At 23.8% G+C, this 14,227-nt stretch overlaps 1 protein-coding gene and 1 long non-coding RNA gene across 2 annotated transcripts; one reads left to right on the forward strand and one right to left on the reverse strand.

The window, feature by feature from the left end:
* Positions 1-471: 471 nt before the first annotated feature.
* LOC135146408 (uncharacterized) lies at positions 472-2,689 on the reverse strand. Its single transcript, XM_064078576.1, has 9 exons — positions 2,616-2,689; positions 1,991-2,118; positions 1,815-1,887; positions 1,339-1,765; positions 1,212-1,271; positions 1,060-1,151; positions 872-966; positions 713-808; positions 472-643 (listed from the first exon to the last, which is right to left on the reverse strand). The coding sequence occupies exons 3-8, from the start codon at positions 1,846-1,848 to the stop codon at positions 731-733; spliced, it is 786 nt and encodes a 261-aa protein (XP_063934646.1). The 5' UTR covers positions 1,849-1,887; positions 1,991-2,118; positions 2,616-2,689; the 3' UTR covers positions 472-643; positions 713-730.
* Positions 2,690-12,968: 10,279 nt separating this feature from the next.
* LOC135146420 (uncharacterized) lies at positions 12,969-14,177 on the forward strand. The gene is made up of 4 exons (XR_010283811.1): positions 12,969-13,035; positions 13,596-13,642; positions 13,965-14,008; positions 14,116-14,177. It is a non-coding gene; the product is annotated as an uncharacterized LOC135146420 (long non-coding RNA).
* The last annotated feature ends 50 nt before the right edge of the window (positions 14,178-14,227 follow it).

Below are 14,227 nucleotides of genomic sequence, written 5' to 3' on the forward strand. Positions count from 1 at the left end.
GACGTACAAGTCGAGCTACATTCCGGTTATTCACGATCTGTCGCCAGTCAGGTTTAGTGCAAGGATAATTTAGATCATAATGAGCTTTAATCCGGGATATTGAGGTTTTAGTGACACCACATTCACGAGGACCTCAGTATAAGGTTTGTCATGATTTAAAAGGCAATTTACTTCATTTTCTTTATTGACTGAAAGTTTACGCAATATTAAATTAAGGTCTCTGTATAAACTACTTTTTATAGTCACTCAAACGCTCTAAAAAACCCGCTATGATTGAGTGACCATGAAATCTCATATAAACATAGAAACAATTTTGCACAGAGGGGGGCCAGGTGCAAAATCGGTTCAGTCGATACCCAAACTTTCAAAAGCGATGAAGACTTCAGTAAGAAAGCAATTCCTCGAATACAAACTACACTAAATAGATCTTAAACCAAACTTATATATGTATAAGGATCAAGATAACCAGTCATTAACTAAGGCGTTACAGAATTTCTATAAAAAAATTTAAAACAATTTTTTTAGAGGGATAGTGTATATAATGACTAATAAAAGTATAATAATTGGTATCGAATTCTATATTATTCCCATCCGAGTTTTCTTTGAAGTTCGAAAGGGGCACCGGGGTCTTAAACGCAAGAATCTCATTAAGGAATACAAGTATTTTATATATTGTGGGTAACTAAAAAAAAAACAAATATATAAAGGTTACATCCGTTTCCTCTTCATATTATAAACCATCTTGAGTTTTTTTTATAGTCTGCAAAGCTGCGTGCGATAAGAGGTATTCGTCTATATAACGGTTACACTAGTTTTTAAATCATATAAAAGGTAAAAATGATTAAAATTTGTGTAACAGATAAAATCCTACACTCTCTTCCTCAATAACTAATTCCGAAAACTTATAGAAATTCTGTCTGCTCCAGTTGTAGGCCAACTCGCATGCTTTTTCGAAGTTGCGATCGTCTTTAAAAGGAAAAATAAATAAAAAATTTGTAGTTAAATTTATTAAATTCTGCATAAGATTGGTAGAAATCGCTATTCCAAAAGAAGCCATACCTTCTTCTGCTAGTTGGGTGCAGGGTCTTTTTTTTTTAAAAAGGTGAAATGGCAGCAGAACGGGCGTAAGGCTTCTAAAATTCATTGCCCTCCTTTAATATGTTAAAAAACATTTTGGCAATAGAGCTTTATCAATATGAACCAGCTACGACCTTTGCAAGCCTTGAAAGGTGTTTAAACTCTGAACGTCAGAGTTAAGTTTATCTCCTATTCTATTAGACAGGAAAAAAACGTGAGATATACACAGGTAAATTCACCTTTTTTCAAAAGAAAAAATACTTTTCAGCAATTTTTTCTCTAAAAAGTTTTTCAGGATCTTCTTCCGCGCATCTTTTTAAATTCGCCTCACTTCCACTTTTAGTTTTAGTACATTCTGACGGATCTCTAAAAGGGCCGCTGGAGAAAACACCACTTGTATTGGTACACGTCGTAATGACTGGTCTCTCTGGAAAGGACGCGTGCCTTAAAGGTATACGCGGTCGTATGGGTTTGTTAGCGTGCAAAAGTGTCCCTTCACGATTTAGCGCCGGTTGGTATGATGCGCTAGGTGTTTGCTTATTACAGAAAAATGAACTAACTTGTCCAGCATGCCACTTGTTAAGATAATTATTATCTTCAATATCTCTATTGCTGACAGCAAAGGAAGAATCCGTAGCAGAAATGCTTTTCGCTGGAGGAGAGCGTACAGTTGAAGAGGGAGTGAGCGCTACGATAACTGTAAAGTCATTTACTTGTGAAAAGTATATATGTTTTACTTTCGCTATGGTCCTTGGACATGTCGGCAACCATCTAAGAGAAAACTTTATATCCTTGATTCTTTTAAGTTTTCTTCCATAAAAATGAAAATAAAAATTTTAAAGTAGGGAAGTAAACAGTACTTAGAAAAAAAAGAATTTAACATGTCACAGACTTATAAAAAAATAGTAAATACAGTGCATATGCCTAGTTCTTAGAACACTTCCGAATATTTCTTAAAACTTTAAATTCCTTCAACGTTAAATTTTTAGCGGTATGTATATTTCTTAAGTTTATTAATAGACCACTTCACTATAAGCTCCCCTTTAAAAAAAAAAATTCAAAGTTTGCTCCTAAACATAGTTTAATAGTAAAGATTTTTTTATACATGATTTTCTATACTTCGTGTTCAATAAACACAACTTGAAAGAACTACTAGTATAAGTTTTATGAAATTTTATCGTAAAGTCAGAAGTTTATAAAAACTTTTAAATTTGACATATATTATAAATTATTATACTTGATAAAAAAAAAGAGAGTTATAGGAGCTTACTTATAATTATGAAGCTTCTTCATATTATAAACCACATATGGATAATAAATATATATAACTTTTTAAACTCTAATTATCCTAATATATACTTTTAAAAAGATAAATAAATAGATTATAATTTCGATTTTTTTTCAATATTAACACTTCAAATTATATAAGCTTAACTTTTTACTACAAATTATTTTATGAATGTTATACAATAAACTTCCGCACAGGGAATATATCTTATAAAACTTTACTTTTTACTGAATTTCTTATACATATTTACCTACAAGTAGTTTATGTTTTACATAAGCTTTAAGAAGTCCACTTCTACTTTAAACTAGGAGTCATTAATAATAACTTTACATGAAAAAAATATTTTTATAAAACAAAGCGGACCACCACTTGCAAGTTGGATTACCAGAAAAATTTGTAAACACGCGGTCTTTTGTATCCGTAGATCAGTTTTTTTAGAATACTTTTTACTTATTTAGCTTTACTTTTAAAATTAAAAAAGATAATAATTTTTTCTTAACAAAAGTATAACAAAGCCGAGGCTAAAGATTTTACTTACTTTGAGGATATAATTTAAAATCTGGTCATTTTTATATAAAAGTCAAAGTAAAAATCTATTAAAACACTTTGAAGTAGTATGCAGAGTTCAGAATCACTAATCTGCATGGCGGGAAACTTTTTTGTGCAACCTTTGTTATAAACAAAGTTTATAGAAGACTGGTAAAGGAGAGTGAGCTTCAGTTAAAAGTCACACTGGGGAAGTCACTTTAGCGCACAGCCTACAAGAAAAGACAAAGATAACTTTAGGACTCACTGAAACTTAAAAAACTAAGTAAAATTACATGAAACTTTTAAAATACCAAAACTTAAAATTAAAATTGAATAATCACTTGACAATAATAAATAAAATGAAATAAATATATAAAAGCTAACAAGTAACGTACCACTTTTCTAATTGCACAAATAAAATTTTTAGAATGGAAAAAGTCAAGGGACGTAGCGTTAGTAAAATTATGCTTAAAAGTTTGTCCTAAATTTAAGTAATTTCTTAGAAGTGTGTGTTCTCTGCTTTTTAACGGTTTTCTTCATAGGCATGCTAAAAGTAAGTGTGAAAAAGGGGCCCGGATATGAAAATCTCGTAAAACTTTTCAGAATTATTGAAGGGGGCCAACTATCTATTAAAAGTGACTAACTGCAGCGATCATCTCTATTATTCAAATTTAAGTACTACAGGAAGTTCATATTAAATGTAGTTATGCTATGCATATAATTATACAGGATGCAAACTCTGTGCTCGGTTTATGATTTTGAGCAAAAGATATACCCGAATGTTACCCTTTTTTTAGGTTTAGAAGACACTTCCTAATTAAAAATAAAATTTATTAACTTTTCTTTGTAACAAAATTATACATATAAACGAGGCTTTGTCGAATTGGATTCACCGCCACCACTGTTTTTTGTAAAGGAATGGCTCTTGTTTTAGACATGAGATATATGCACAAAAAGGGGGACCCACTTACTGGGACCATAAAAGTTTTTTATATATCGTTATTCTAAACCTCCACTTCTCTTAGTTATTACGATTCTCTTATAGCACCTTAATTATATTATAAAAAGAAGGTAGGAGCAAACTGAATACGCCGCACTACACCACCGACAGATAAAATTGAGTACCTCGTTTTAGGGTTTTTTATAAACGCTGCTCACATGAACATATTATTATAATTAGTATAATTGGCTCTAGCGCATTAAGTATACGCTATCTTTAAATCAAACTTTTAATTTAGCGCATATTAATCCGTGGCTCCCCATTTGGGGCTCATTTAATAAAAATGCACATAGCTAACAATATGCAACTGAAAATGTTCTCACCGACATTAGGCTGTACCGAGTCAAAATTTTTAAATGCGGCGTAAGGTTGTTTCCATGTTAACCTAGGCATTAAACACATTTATAAAATCATCTTAAAGAACATTAAAGTGAATGCATTTCAATTGAGGTGACCGTTTTCTTAAATTCAACTAGAAAAGTAGACTAGAGTAGTCGAGACAATACAATTTTGTTTGGAAGCACGACTTTTATTAATATTTTACGCCATCAATTAAAAGATTGATTATATGAATTTTGTTTATGTAGTTTCGTCTTAAAAATATAACCTTCCCTAGGGCATACGCTGGCTTAAAGGGACTACTAGTGGTGTCTCAAGTCATCTTTTTTTAGAAATTTAGTCTTTTTTTATCACTCACAGCCGGCTAAGTAAAAAAATTTTCCATTAAAAGACAACTGCTCTAGTTTTTGTGTAATATCTAAAAAGTTTTAGCTACTGAATTTTTTTAAAAATGCATCGAGATCCTTTCCTTTTTTTCAATTTAAATAAATTTATTACCTATCCAATGAATTCATAATTGCTCCTTTTCTAAAGATTGTTGATAAGTCTAACATGGACTTAAAGAAGTTCTTTAACTTTACAACTCCTAAACCTGATGACTTAACAGATTTTATAATAAAAATTTGTTGACACAGTATAGCCCACAGCAGGCAAGATTTAATCAAAAAGGAATAACTATTTATAAAACCCAAAAATATAAAAAAATATTTACAACAACAAAGAAGCCATTTAACTGAGATCCTAAAGTTCTAGGTGGAGAGGAGTAATTAACTGCAAAGCAAAATCTTTTTAGCAGTTTTTTTTGCACAGTATTAACAGATTTGAATGCTAAGCGTGCTATATACTCCCCCCCCTTGTTTTAGGATTAAACCATTTTAATTTAACAGTATACATTTCTCTTTATAAACATATTTTAATTAAAATAAAGCAATTATTTTTGTTTTTAAAACAGCAGAAAAATTTTGTAATGAAAACTTTTTCTCTTCTACACGGCCTTAACTAATATCGCCTACGCAAATTTGTTTTTGGCAGCTTCGAGCTATTTTTGATAAACATATTTTGCTTAAAAAAGCATTTACTTTATCAAATTTAAGAATACCCAAAAACTTTATTAGTTTCTTATGTAACTCATTTTTTGCTCTGCGAGCTTGAAGCTACTGCATCACAGGAAACGCAAACATGATAAATATAAAGAACGCCGAGCGCTCTAACAAAAATTTTAGCAAAGGGAGGCTGAGAGGCTTCTCATTTTTAATTTATGTTGGTGACATTGTTTAAGTTTAAAAACATTTTTTTTGGATTTCTTCTTTATTTTGATTTTGTTATTAGTTAATATTATCTACTAACGGGCGCAAAGCTCTTGTTTTTAGAAAACAAAAAATTGAAATTATAGTTTACTGGGAATATATCCTTTGTGTTTACAACTTTTGTAAAAGAAAAAATAAAGGATACACAAAAGTAATTATGAAAAAAAAGGATACCAAACTACATGGTGAACTAGGTAGAAAATAGGATTGATTGTTCAATCAAGTAACAGGGTATATTTTTTTAAAAACACAATTTAAGCTGACCTCCTTTTAAATCTATAAAACATTCTTAGTCACTTACCTTATATAATATATGTTCAGTATCGTAAATTGAGTTTATTTAAGTTAATATTAAATAAAAGGTAATCAAACATTTATTTTTAAAGAATAGGAAGCAGTCTATTCTGTCATTACTAGATCTTGTATTAATGTAAGTATTAAGGTGATGTAACTTTACATTTCTACTATACGTAAAAAGTTAGAAGTCAACAACGACATATTAGTAATACAAAGAAGTTTTGTTTTTCTAGTGATCTCAAAGTGTTTTATACAGTGAACAATATAATAAAGTAAAAGAGGAATTTGGTTTTGCAAGAAAGTTTTGTTTTCCTTAACTCCCCACGAACTTTTATTATAAAATAAAAAGTTTTGGCATTCTTTTCTTATCACTGTGCTACGGTAAAGTATAATAATTCTTTAGAATGATAAATACCAATTAAACTATATTTAACTAACGTATATATAAAGGTAAAATAATACATTTTTCAACTTTAAAATTTTAAAGCAATATATTATAGTATTCTAATAACTTAAATAATTTCAATGCAATCGTTTAACTATCATAACATTCGTCTTGGAATAAAAAGGTAGCTCGACACAATTAAAAACATGAGGACTAAATTATTGTTATTAGTTTTGTAAATTTGAAAATTCTTTCATCACTTCTTTTGTAGCCAAGGCGGGGAGCCTAAATACCACTAATATTAGGGAGTGCTACTTTCTCTTAACGTTGTGTTTGTGTTTATTGTTCCACTTCTACTGTAAAAGCATTAGAAGTATATATATATAAAGAAAATCTATTCTTGTATAAATATTTAAGGCATGTTTCTTCTAGAACTGGATAAAAACGAAATAGCTAAAAGTAATCTAGAAACCAACTTAATTTCTAGCTATTATGACGGTGATCCTCCCCTTGTAAGGCGTAAAAGCCGTATAAGTATTATAGAAGAAAATTCAGAAGATGAAATTTTTTTAACCGACTTGCAAAAGAAAAAATCTTTTTCCAAAGACGATATTAGCGTCTCTGTTACTTCGCAAGAAAACCGTTCTTTAAATTCTTTACTGGAAAAAGAACATCAAAATGAAAAAGATGCCGAAAACAATATTCAAGCATTTCAGTCTTCTCACTTTGGCTCATTTAAAAAACTTAATAGTTAATGATAAGTACTTCGCCATCTAGACAACTTCTTACTTTTATATATAAGCTTTATCCGAAAAGCTTAACCAGTTAGGCGATGATGACTACAGAGAAACTGAACAAATTCTATGTGGTTTTCAAAGGCAGGAGGTGTTAATTTTACTTCAATACTTTTTTTTTGTATAATTTTGAAGTCTATTTTTTAAAGGTTTTATATATTTAAAACTTTTATCTTAATCAAAGTTATTACTTTCTTTATTTTATTCTTTCTCGTATGTATATGCTTCTCATATATATTTTACTACTATTTAATATTTTAATAAGACAATTCTTTTATACTATAGGTATACAAATAAAATATTTTTGTTTGTTATTTTTATTTTTATAAATTAATTTAAATTTAAGTTTCTAGTATACAATATTATATATGATTTAGATTTGTTTCTTTATTTACCTTTCATTATTACTATTTTTTTTATTTAAAAGAAGAAGAATAAAAAACACCTTCAAGATCCTCATATACAAGCTCAAAAAGTTATAAGAGGTAACTTTTTATAGATTTTTATTTATATGTACCGGGCTTGTTATCCAATTATTTAAATTTTAACTTTTTTAAGGCCCCACTATTTTAATTTTTTTTTAAGATAATTTTTGAGTAATACTTTCTGCTACATTTTTTGCTCCAACTAATTTTGCTAATTTTACTTTTTTCAAAAAAAATTATTTTTTCTCTGAATTTTTTTAAATTTTTTTGTTATATACAAATTATTTTGAACGAAAATTTATAATGCTCTTTTCTTTACTTTATTTTAATTTAGTATTATAAGTAAACTTATGGAAATATTTGCTTCTGAATTGAAGAATTGATTTTTTACTATAAATGTTTTTCTTAGAATGAATTATATGAACTTTTTAGTTTAATAATTTTGAAAGAATAGTAAGTAATAAGAAAGAGTTTTACTGAAATTTTATATATAACTTTAGATCTCATTATTATAATACTTTTTTTAAATCATATTAAATTTCTTTAAATTTTAATATTAGAAAAAAAAAGTTAATAAAAGTATAAAACGATTGTTACTGAACTTTATATTTGATTGATTTTATATTTAATTAAATTATTATTAAAGAAAAAATTTATACTTTTAAAAATTTTAATTAAAAAAAGGATTTACTGATCTTACAACTGATTTTTTAAAGAAATGTTAATCAATTTTGTATTTAAAATTAAATTTTAAGTTTTAAAAAAATTTAAATACATTAAGTAAAAGTAAATAATTTTGTTTCAAATTACAATAACTGCTTTATAAAAAGGTTAATTTAAAATTTTGATCTTTAAAAATATATTTAAAGGAAATAAAAAGTGGTAGTTATTTTTGTTCTACCAAAGTGTAACAAGTTATTTACTCTATATGACTAATCTACTTACTCTGCGTTCTCCTAAATTAGAACTATCCGAGACCAATTAAAATTGCAATTAATGAGTCAGCTAATTGGTTATTACACTTTACACGGATTGATAACAATCGTTAAAAGTTGCCAACACGTTCATATTTTATAGAATAATTGTTATAAATTATAGATACAAATTATATAAACTTTTATAAGTTTAAAAGTTTTATAAAAAATTAATAACTTTTATAAAGGATTGTGACAAATTTCAAGAACTGATTATTATTTATAACTAAACAATACTTTAATATAATTTAAATAATTTTTAAAAAGTTTAAAAATTTTATAAAATAAATAAAATAATAAAAGAATCTTTACTGAATTTAAGTTTTGATTTTTTTTAATTTTAATTTTAATTTGATTATTCTTACAAAATTATACTAAATTTTTAAAAGAATAGCTATTAACTTTAATTTTTTAAATATATTATATTTACGTATAAGTTTAATATTAAAAAAAATTTAAAATTATGGAGTCAATGCCACTAATTCAATTATAAAATTTTATTTATATTTGAATCTAAATTATGTTAACTATTGAAAGTATTCTAATAACAATAAAAATATAAATATAAATAATGATTATTAAATTTATCAGCAAAATTTATTTTTTTCAATATAATTTATATTAATTTTTTAGTATTTTATAGATATAATAAAAAATAAGAATCTGAACTAAATTTTCTTAAAAAAGGTATAGGAAATATATTTTTAAAAATAACAGAACTAATTACTCAATATAAATATTTTATTTTCAGTTCTACCTTGTTATAATTTTTATAAAATTGACTGATGATTTTATATAGCGCGCATATATAATTATAATTTTTTTATTAAAAAATATTTTTTTAATGTTATATAATTATAATACTAGTGAGAAAATTAAATATTACTCTTTAAAATTTCATAATTCATTTAAGAATTTAAAATTTTTTTGTAAATCATCTGCGTGTTTATAGAATAATTTTTTTAATTTTTAAGTTAGAAAAATAAATGATTTGCTAAATTTTATGTAAATTTATATTATTTTTTTCAAATTTTTAAAGGAGTTTTTCGTGATTGAAAATAATTAATAATAATTAATAATTGCTTTTGCAGTTTAAAAATTTTGATTTAAATTTTTTTAATTAATATGAACTTTTAAAAATTTAGTAATAATTAGTAATAATTACTTTTTTCTTTTAACGGTTTTATTTTTATAAATGAATTTTAAAAAACTGAAAATTTCCAGAAACTTTTTATCAAGACATTCAAAAAATACTTTTTTTTAATATTTTTATATTATATAAAAAGATGTAAATATAATGAAATATATTTTTATTATAATTAAAAAATTATAATTTTTTAGTAATATATATATAAACACTTTTTGTTTTCAAAGAAAAAAGTTTAAGATTTTCATTATTATTACAACAAAATTTCACTAAATACTGGACAGCACGAGGTGTTTTGACTAAACGTAGATTACTTATTATAAGTATTTTGATCATTATGATGATGAAAACCGATTCATATTTTTTTATTAATTATAATTATAATTATATATTATTATTATTAGTCTTGCATAGTTATAAATAAATTACTTTTCTCTTTTTTTATTATTAATGCTATAAAAACTGCTTTAAAATTTATTATCATTACATTATAAAAAAAATTCTCTTAAAATTTTGTATTAATTATTATCTTTAATTTAATTAAAAAAGAACACATCAAAATCTGTTAATTATCATTACAACTTATTATTATAATATCGAATTGTAATAATGATTATTATTAAAATAAAATCGTTAATTTTTATAAGGTATAAAAAATATATTTTTTAATATGTATATCTGCAAATATTTATACTCATGAAAAAAATTTATATAACTCTTTTTTTACTAAAATGATACTTTATTTTTTTAAATAATTATATTTATAAAAGTATATGTCTTAGTTATATTTAAATTATACTTCAAAAATTTTTTCCATATATTATATTTGTAGATGGGGTTTTCATTATTATTTATTTCTATAAAATTATATCTTTTTGTATATTTCTTAAAGAGATTCTACATTTATTATCATTTCTTTTATCATTATTATACTTTTTATACCTTTTTAAAATGATATATCATTTTTTATAATAAAAATAAGAAACTGGAAGAATTACTGTCGCTAAACCAAAGCCGAAGTCTTTAGCAAATATTATAGTAAAACTTAAAGAAAAGTCTGCTCTGCTAAATCATATACGGTAAAACTAATTATTATTTCCTTTTATTTTTTAGTAAATTTTATGATAAGAAAAAGAGTTTAAATAATAATTTTTTTATTTTTTTCATAATATTTTGTGGCAAAGTTTGAAGTTCTTATAATTTTTTATTAATAACATTAATATATAAATTTAGAAGATTATTTTATTTATTGTCAGGTAAAAGTTTAATAACCAAGTTTTATTTTATATTCGCTTGTGAATAATATAATAATTTATAACAAAAATAAAAAAATTATATATTTTTCGATTATTCTATAAAATTTTGATGATTATTTAAATTTTTATATAAACAAAAAAATTACAATAAAAATGTTTGTATTAAAAGTAATTATTCTAAAAATATATTTCACTTTTTTTTATTATGATTTGGTTAAGATATTATATTCGTTGCTTTAAAAAATATAACAATTTTTTTTTTACATTAAAAGAATTTAAAATAAATATATATTTTTTTATTAAATTCAAATAGTTTAAAAATATTTTTTATAATTACTTTAAAATACTTGTTAAACAGATAATAATTAAAAGTAAAAAAAGTTTTTTATATAAAAATAAATTAAATTTTTTATAGATAATATCACTTTTTTTTTAAATATATATAAAAACTTTTTAAATAGTGATGAATACATAAATGTATACAAGAATTATTAGTTTCTTTAATTTTTTTATTTAAAAAAAATAAATTTCCTTGTTACTTTTTATTCAAAAATTTATTATGAAAAGGCAGTAAATATATTTTTAATTTATCATTTATTTATTTATTTTTGTTATTATTTATTTTTCACTATTTATTGGTACTTCATCAAAAACTAAACTCAAAAAAAAATTTTCATTTTTATTATTATTTTTGTACTTTTAATATATTTTTTATTTTTATATTTTTCATGACGTTAAAAACTACAAGTTAACTTTTTTTTCCTAATATTTTTATTCTTTTACTTAATTTTTATAATAAAAAATTCTTTTAAACTTTGAATTATTACTATAAAAAAATGAAATCATATTTTTAATAGTAAATAAAATTTATTAAAGAAAAATATAAATAAAAACTTTATTGTGTGGGAAGTACACAGAACTTTCAGTTTTATTATTATTATGATTATTATTATTAACTTTAGTTTTCTTATTATTTTTAGAAGCTCTAAAAAAGAGTACGACGTTACGAATATTTTAAAGAAAAAAGGAGTTTCTTCAGATCTTTTAAAGACTATTCCCGTTCTGAGTAAAGGCAAGAATGTGCCCGTGAAGTATAGTTCAGCGGTTATTTATCCTTATAATTAATATTATTGTTATTATTATTAATAATAACAATAATATTAAATATTTAAACTTAATAAATTATTATCATTATTTTTTTAATATTTTTTAAATACTCCTCTTATTTATCAATATTTATTTAATTATTATTATTACTATTCGTATTTTTTCAATTAGTTTTTATAATTTTAAGTAGTTATATATGTATTATTATTATATTTTATTTATTATCACCATTATGCTCGTAAGTAAATAGTAAAATTTTATAATATAAAAAATTTTTAAATTGTTAGAAGTTATAATTTTTATAATTTAATAATTTAAAATATTCGTAAAGTAGGTTGTTATTATATAAAAATGTTAAACAAAAGAGGTTCAATTTTCTCTTGAATTTTACTATTAATCATTATTATTATTATTACTAATACTATTATTATAATCATTATTTTTAAAGCATCAATTAAAAATTAACGACGAAAGGCATCCATTATCGCGCTCTGTCTTACGAGAGGAACTGCAGTCAATAGTTTATTTTCAGCGGTGCTAATATAAATATATAAATATTGATATAATAATAATTATTATTATAAGCAATAACTCAAGGAAAAAAAGTTTTACTTATTATGTTTTTTTATATGTATATATATTTATAAACATTGCGTTTAAAAAAAAAGTTTATGCTTAATATTACATTAATAAATATATATATATAAATTATTTTATTTATAAACTTTTAAACTTTTATATATATTTCCACACCTGTAATTATTGTTAAAATTTGTATATAAAATAATATTAATGATATACTAAAAGAGCTAGAAGAACCAGTAAAAATAAAGAACAGGACGATGGAGCGCTTTCTGTAATAACTTTTTTTCACCAATCCTCAAGTATTTTTACTATTTTAGAGAATTTTAGGACCCACTCGAGCCTGATAACTTTGAAGAGCCTAACGAAAATAATACGAATGAAGAAAATGATTTTCAAATTTATAGTGATGTTGAAAGTAATAATGAAGAGGAAGAAGTATTTTCCATAAATAAAGATAATTCTGAGCAAAATATAATAAAAAATTGCTTAAATGAAGATAATATTACGAAATATGGCTTTTCTGAAGGTATATTTCTATAATTATTATTAAAAAAAAGTAATTAGTGAAACTATTAAATATGATTGGTCAAAAAATTAAATTGACCAGTCAATGTTGTTCGCAGAAAATGTGCTGTAATCATTTCTTTCATTGATTATTATTTGTAACAATTTTTTAAAAGAAACCTTTTTATTAGTTTTTTTCTATTAAAAAAATTGGCAAACTTTATTTTCTAATTATTAAAAAAAGTTGGCCATGAATAAAAGTCAAAGTTTTTAAACTCACGTGGTTTAAGGAAGGGACTCGTGGCGATCCTTATTTCATATAGATATAAGTAATTAATGAAAAAACGAGTTTGTTAAGTGTATTAAAAATGAAAATTACAAGTGTTTTGCAAGTTCTTAAGGTTAGATTTCAAGTTTCCACGTGGTAGAGGCAAGGGTCAGTATGAGGGTTGCTCTAGGCGAGGTCAAGAAGCGGCGGTAAGGGGGTGGCTGACTTTTTTTAATTATTAAATAGACTATGCAAACTTTTATTTTCTCAGTATTTACTGTCCATTATTATTATTTTAATATTTATTTTTTAAGAAACTGTTATGGATACTGCAACGGCTCTTTCGGTTCATATCGAAACCGTACTTTTTTTTATTTTGTTATCGATATTATTTTTATATATAATAACTTTTATATAAACTATAAAATAAATATTATAAATTTGTGATAACTTTTATATATAAATAGTATATAGACTTTAAAAGGTTTTTTAATTTGTAATTTTTATATATTCAGTAACTTTTTCAGTATTTATATATAAATAATACATATTTAATAACATTCTTGATATATTTTACAGAACTACACGTATTTAGTAACATTTTTTATATATTCTTATATTGAGAATATATATATTTAATAACTTTTAAAATATATTTTTAAACTTTTTTTTAATAATAAAAGGAAGAGGAAGTTTGTGGAAACTCCACTTTTGTTGACCGGAACGGGTACCTTTTAATTTATTATAGATATTACAATAAATATATACAAAGATTGTTAAAAACTAGGAGAAACGATTATATTTATAATATTTTTAATGAAACTTTTATTAAAGATATATAAGAACTGCTAATGAAGAAAAAGTAAGTTTATCCGGCTTATCGCTTTCGCCATTTTCTCGGTTATGCATTATTATTACGAATCTTTTGAAACATTTATTATTTATT

The sequence above is a fragment of the Zophobas morio genome, unplaced genomic scaffold, assembly GCF_036711695.1.
Source record: "Zophobas morio isolate AGI-343-1 ecotype UQ-CSIRO unplaced genomic scaffold, CSIRO_AGI_Zmor_V1 ptg000227l, whole genome shotgun sequence".
Taxonomy (NCBI): domain Eukaryota; kingdom Metazoa; phylum Arthropoda; class Insecta; order Coleoptera; family Tenebrionidae; genus Zophobas; species Zophobas morio.

Coding starts and splice junctions, on each gene's coding strand:
- LOC135146408 (XM_064078576.1), bottom strand. CDS start 1,848: ATGGTTGCCGACATGTCCAAGGACCATAGCGAAA. Junction 967..1,059: donor CACCCAACTAGCAGAAGAAG/GTATGGCTTCTT, acceptor TTCCTTTTAAAG/ACGATCGCAACTTCGAAAAA. Junction 809..871: donor TAGTTATTGAGGAAGAGAGT/GTAGGATTTTAT, acceptor TTTAAAAACTAG/TGTAACCGTTATATAGACGA.